Below are 6,000 nucleotides of genomic sequence, written 5' to 3' on the forward strand. Positions count from 1 at the left end.
AATAATTTCCAACTTTTTTTTCCCTTTTATTTCTTCTTTTTTTTCTCATTCACGTCCCAGCTTGGGGACATTTCAATAGAAATCACAAACAAGAATGGCCCTCAAAGTTGGTTCATTGCAGATATATGTTGGGGCTGAAGTCCCAGAGAGCAACTGTAAGGCAGAGGAATTTGATTTTCAGCAGGCAAATATGTCAGACTGGCAAATGAATTTTGAAAGATGCCTCAAGGACCTGGAGCCGCTTTCAGTCCTTAGTTCACTTGGAACTCATGTAAACGACAGGGAACTGGTCAGTTTGGGAATAATATGATTGGTATCAGAGGTTTCTTTTTGAGAAAGTTCTATATTGTCTCTTTCTCAGACCGTAACGAAGCCTGAGCAGTGAGTCAGTGAAACTTCCATATGACACAGGGGACTTACGCATATGTGTAGGAGAAATACACTTGGTAAAAAAAAAAAAAAATACCAGTATGTCTAAAAATAGTGCACTCGATGGCCTTTTGGCTGCATTCTTCTTATGATATTTTGGTAGGGCTACTGAAGGAGTGAAACATCTGTTTCCTTGGGTCCCAATATTTGGTTCTGAGAACTCAGAAGATTGCTATGCCAAGAGCCTCATAAGCAGGAGTGGATTTTTTCACTTATTCCCATTTTCTGACACTGATGGCATTGGCTCCACACACCTACATTAAGAATGCACACTAATGTGATTCTGCCATTTTTATGACTTCAAGTAATTGTGAGATTTCTGAGGTCTACTCAATGTGTATTGAAGCATTAATTGACGAGAATATCTTCACGGGCACTTTGGCTAGGTCCTCCAAGTCTTAGATTATAAATGAAGACTTGAAAGACACATACAGGAACCAGAAGGCATGCTGCTTTCCAAATACCATGTCCATGCACACACAAACATTTATTCTTTTGGAAATACATAGGTTTCCACTACAATTAAGGACAACAGAGGCGGCCACAAATTTAGAATACAGAGAGAGACATTTCTGTGACTATACTTTATGTAAGAAAATGAGCCCTCCCTTAACTTATGAAATAATAAGGAATGATAAGTAGAGAAGGACAAATAGAGAAGTCGCTAGACTGGTGCTCAGAGTTTTCCCATGAGTCCTTCATTACAAAGTCTTAGGTGATTTCTGAGCATAGATGAATAGGTAGCTGACTTTGGCAGTATTTTTATTTTTACTTTTCAGTTCGTTTCTTTCTCCTCCGTGTAATGTGTATGTGTATATGAGAGAGTGAGAATAAACCAGAGGAGCACAAAGCATCTCGACACACAATATAAAGTAAATAGAAAACAGAAATCCATGTGTCCATTATCAAAATCAAGAAATAGAATGTTGCTGCTCTCCCCAGCAAAAGCAAACCCTGCTTAAAAGATGTTGCTGTTCTTGGTATGAACAAGAAGCTACCCATGTTTCCTTGGGATTTATTATGCCAAGTGAGCAACTAACAATGCACAGGTGTATCGAACAATGTGTATAATTCATAAAATTTGTATTTAATGTTACTGTCACTATATCCACAGAAAACTCCCTCTGGAATCAAAATTATGTATTAATATGTGAAAGACAGTTGCAGGGTAAAATTTAATACCTTAACTTTCATGAGGCAAATAATGCAAAAGATATGGATGCTTCATTTTTAACAAAGGCAGTGTGGCATTTTTAAATGTAATTTTAAAATAATAGGGGTTGGGACAAAAGTGTTAATTTTGGAAGAATTCTTCCCAGGATTATGCACCAATCTCCCACCAATCTCCTCTTGCCTCCTCATTCTCCTTCCTTTCATTGCTTTCCTTTGCATACCCCACTGGCTGTGCTTACTAGTTCTAGACATTCCCTCCTTTCCATACCTCTGGGCTAACGTCCAGAGACCCAGCGACAAAGGAGCCTTCCAAGTCATCTGCAAAAAAGCTCAATGATGGGCAGAGACACATCTCGTAGCAAAGCTTCTTCTCAGAATAGCCCCCCTGCTCTCCTGGAGGAAAGTGCTGCCTCCTGTAAAACCCCACTAAAATCTCACTGTCTTTAAGTTCATAGTTTTTGCATTTATTTATTTATCCCTCCCAGTTTTAATGAGGTATAACTGACAAAATTGTATATACTTAACATATACAACATGATGACTTCATAAATTCAGTGTGAAATGATCAGCACAATCAAGTTAATTAACATATGTATGTGATCAGAACATGTAAGACTTATTCTCAGCAATTTTCAAGTATGTAATATTGTTATTAATTATAATGACTGCTGTACTTTAGATCCCCCAAACTTACACATTTTATAACTGAAAATTTTTACTCTTTGATCAACATCTTCCTGGTAGACACTATTCTATTCTCATTTCTTTGAAGATAACTTTTTTAGATTACATGTGAATGATACAATACCAAATTTGTCTTTTACTGTATGGCTCACTCTAGCACAATGCTCTCAGGTTCATTCAAGTGACTAAAAATGGCAGGATTCCCTTTTTATGACCAAATAATATTCCACTGTATGTGTTATTTAACAATGGCCTGTCATTTAACATTGATAATGTGGCTGTAAATAGGCTACACCATATAGCCCAGGTGTGTAAGAGGTCATACCACCTGGATTTTATATTTCCACTCCATGACATTTTCACGATAATCAAATCACCTAAAGAGGCATTTTTCTCAAAATCCTGTCATTACTGATGCATTACTATATATACCACATGTTCTTTATCCATGAATCTATTGAAGCATTAGGTTGTATTCATATCTTGGCTATTGTGAACAATATTACAATGAACAAGGGGGTGCTTTTGTTTACTGATTTTGTTTCCTTCAGATGTTTACCCAGAAGTGGGATTGCTGGGTCACATAGTAGTTCTGTCTTTAATTCGTTAGAACCTCTGTTGTTTTCCACCAAGGTGGTGCCATTTTATATTTCCAACCACAATGTACAAGTTTCCTTTTGTCTACATTCTTGCCTGTTATTTGCCCTTTTTATAACAACTATCCGTATAGGTGTGAGTTTATAATTTTTTTGTGCTTTTGGTTTGCATTTCTCTGATGCCTAGTACGGTTGACCACCTTTACATGTGTACCTGTCGGCCATTTGTATGTCTTCTTTGAAAAATGTCTTTTCGGATCTGTTGCCCGTTTAAAAGACCATATTGTTTATTTCTTTTGCTGTTGAGCTGTGTAAGCTTCCTATATATTAATCCCCTATCAGATAAATTTTACAAATATTTTCTTCCTTTTCATATTTGCCTTGTCATTTGCTAATTCCTTTGCTGTGCAGAAGTTTTTTAGTTTGATATAGTCTATAGTCCCACTTATTTTGCTGTTTTTACTTTTGGGGTCATGTCCAAAAAAATCATTATCAAGACCGTGAGATCATATCATCTGCAATCAAGAACAACTTTATTTATTCCTTTCCTCTTTGGCTGCCTTCCTTCCTTCCTCCCTCTTCTTCCCCCCACTTTTCTCCTGTCACTGCCTCCTTTCCCTGCACCTACTGCTGACTTGACTGGGTTGTCCTGTCCCTAATCTTAGAGAAAAGCTTTCAGCTTCTCACAATAGAGTGTGTTATTAGCTGTGCATGGATCCCATTGGAGAGATTGTAATCTCTCCTCACCCTCCAAATCTCCAGTCTGTCTTTTAGCTCTGCATATTTGTGCTTTCTGTAAGAACATTTTTTTTTAAAGATTTATTTATTTACGCATACAGAACTGGGGTACAGGCCAGAGGCTCAGGGGCGGTGAGAGGCTTCACCAGAGACAGAGTGGGGAGCAGAACAGGCAGATCGACGAAGTACACTGCTGAGGGGAGCAGCGGGTGGGTCAGGAGAGGTCTGCCACATCACCTCCGGGGCAGGCGGGAATCGAACTCATGCGGAAGTGGCTTTAGCCTCTCAGTGCAGTGCTTTAACCCGCTGCGCCACCAGGGAGGGCCCTGTAAGAACATTTTATGTATGTTCCTTATCACTCTTGCTGGGCAGGGGCCTTTACCTCTTTTAATTACTGTATGCCCCATCATACCTACCTAACAGAATTCTTTACTCACAGAGCAGTCTCACCACATTGTGTTTATTTGTTGAATCTAAATTGTTTAAAATATGATCAATTAGAAAGCATTTTACTAGTCACTTCAGAGATAGCATCATGAAATTCACATAGTATATGAATACAGTGAATGTTTTGAAAATTACCTTTTTCACTATCGAAATAGAGAATATGTTAAATAATCGTTGTAGGTAAGTTCATTTGAAAAGATTATGAGTGATAGATAAAAGAACTCAAGCAAGTCTAACGCCTGAATTAATCTTTATTGTTGTCTTTGTCCGTCTGTATAGTCAATTAAGCTTTCACCAGGACAATACAATATACTTCCTGCTCCTGTTCCCAAGTATGCTTCCAGGTAAGTATGTGTTTATTAAGTTGCTTTTCATAATTCACTTTACTAATGATTTTAAAAACTCACTTATGCCCGTTAATACCCAGATTAACACTATAAAATATTTAGTGAGACAGACAATAAGTTACCAAAAGTCCTCACATCGAAAAACTAGATCCTCACATTATAAAAACAAATTTAGAAAATCGTTTATCTTTTTGTCTTTGTAATACAGGAGTTTTGTGTTTCGTTCTACTGTCCAAAGATTCCCAACAGGCTGCTTTATTCCTGTAAGTAGATTGTAGACCATTAACTCATGAGGAATTTGATTAATATATGCAGCAATTCATTTTGGTACACTACTATAATTAATGAATAATTAATATAATGACTATTGTAATTGATTTAAGATATACCGAAAGGAGGTCTGAATATATACTAAAGATTTCAATGTAAATAGTCTATTTGTGGTATTTATAAAAGAAAATTAAAGGTTACTTCAGGTCTTGACTCATATCACCTTCCCAGTGAGGTCATTCTTAGTCACCTGTTCAGAATTTCCCATTCCCTCTTGCTTTATTTTGTCTCCATAGTGTTTATATTTCTACCTATTATCCTATACCTCAAATCTCACCTATCCTACTTTTATTTCTCAACCAATAGAATATAAGCTCCATGAAGGCCAGGATTTTTGTCTGTTTTTGTCCTAACTAGTTATATATCATTTAGGAAAATGACTGGCATGTAGTTTATAATGACTTAATTCATCTGAGATATTCAATAGATCATTGTATTAACAAACATAAAGGAAGATGCCTAATTTCATTCTTTTCAAAATTGTGAAAATGCTTTCCTGTTTCTAAAATTTTTTAAGTACATATACCTGAGTTGTGATAACAGTAAGCTCTTTGAGATAACTAATCAGTGATGCCAATAGCATGATACAATGCTTCTTTACATCAATTAGCCTATGATGAAATTGGTTTCATTATAGATCATTTCCTTAAAGTCACAGTTTCCAAGAAACTATCAACAGCATTATGTAATGACTTACCATCTAGGATTTTTACATTTGATAAAGATGGTATGACAACTCAGTAGAGAAAGGAAGAGATAATTTGTGCTAACAATTGAAATAACTTGCAATAATTTAGATTCCTCATGTCATACTACAATAAATTTCATATTTATTGAAGAATTAAGTACTGAATACATAACAAAGACAGGAGAGATTATAGTGCATATATCTTACATTAAGTCAGACTTTCTGAGATAGTAACAATTAGAAGGAATTGTAATGGAAAATTAGTATTAGATTTAATTATGGAACACTTAAGTATTTTTTTTAAAGATTTATTTATTTGTGCATACAGAACTGGGACAGGCTGGAGGTGCAAGGGGCGGTGAGAGGATTCACCAGAGACAGTGGGGAGCAGAACAGGCAGATCCACGAAGTACACTGCTGAGGGGAGCAGCGGGCAGGTCAGGAGAGGTCTGCCATGCCATGTGGTCACCTCCAACAATATTACAATGAACAAGGGGGTGCTTTTGTTTACTGATTTTGTTTCCTTCAGATGTTTACCCAGAAGTGGGATTGCTGGGTCACATAGTAG

At 36.6% G+C, this 6,000-nt stretch overlaps 1 protein-coding gene across 1 annotated transcript in view; it reads left to right on the plus strand.

Moving 5' to 3' along the window:
• The window catches only part of LOC101637310 (chromosome unknown open reading frame, human C2orf61), a 30,447-nt gene that overhangs the window by 8,166 nt on the left and 16,281 nt on the right, over nucleotides 1-6,000 (plus strand). Inside the window, exons 4-5 of the mRNA XM_004686023.1 lie at nucleotides 4,347-4,411; nucleotides 4,623-4,677. Of these exons, the coding sequence (XP_004686080.1) occupies nucleotides 4,347-4,411; nucleotides 4,623-4,677 (120 nt within the window). The remainder of the gene's footprint in view (nucleotides 1-4,346; nucleotides 4,412-4,622; nucleotides 4,678-6,000) is intronic.

Source organism: Condylura cristata, unplaced genomic scaffold, assembly GCF_000260355.1.
Source record: "Condylura cristata isolate star-nosed mole 26May11 unplaced genomic scaffold, ConCri1.0 scaffold00020, whole genome shotgun sequence".
NCBI lineage: Eukaryota > Metazoa > Chordata > Mammalia > Eulipotyphla > Talpidae > Condylura > Condylura cristata.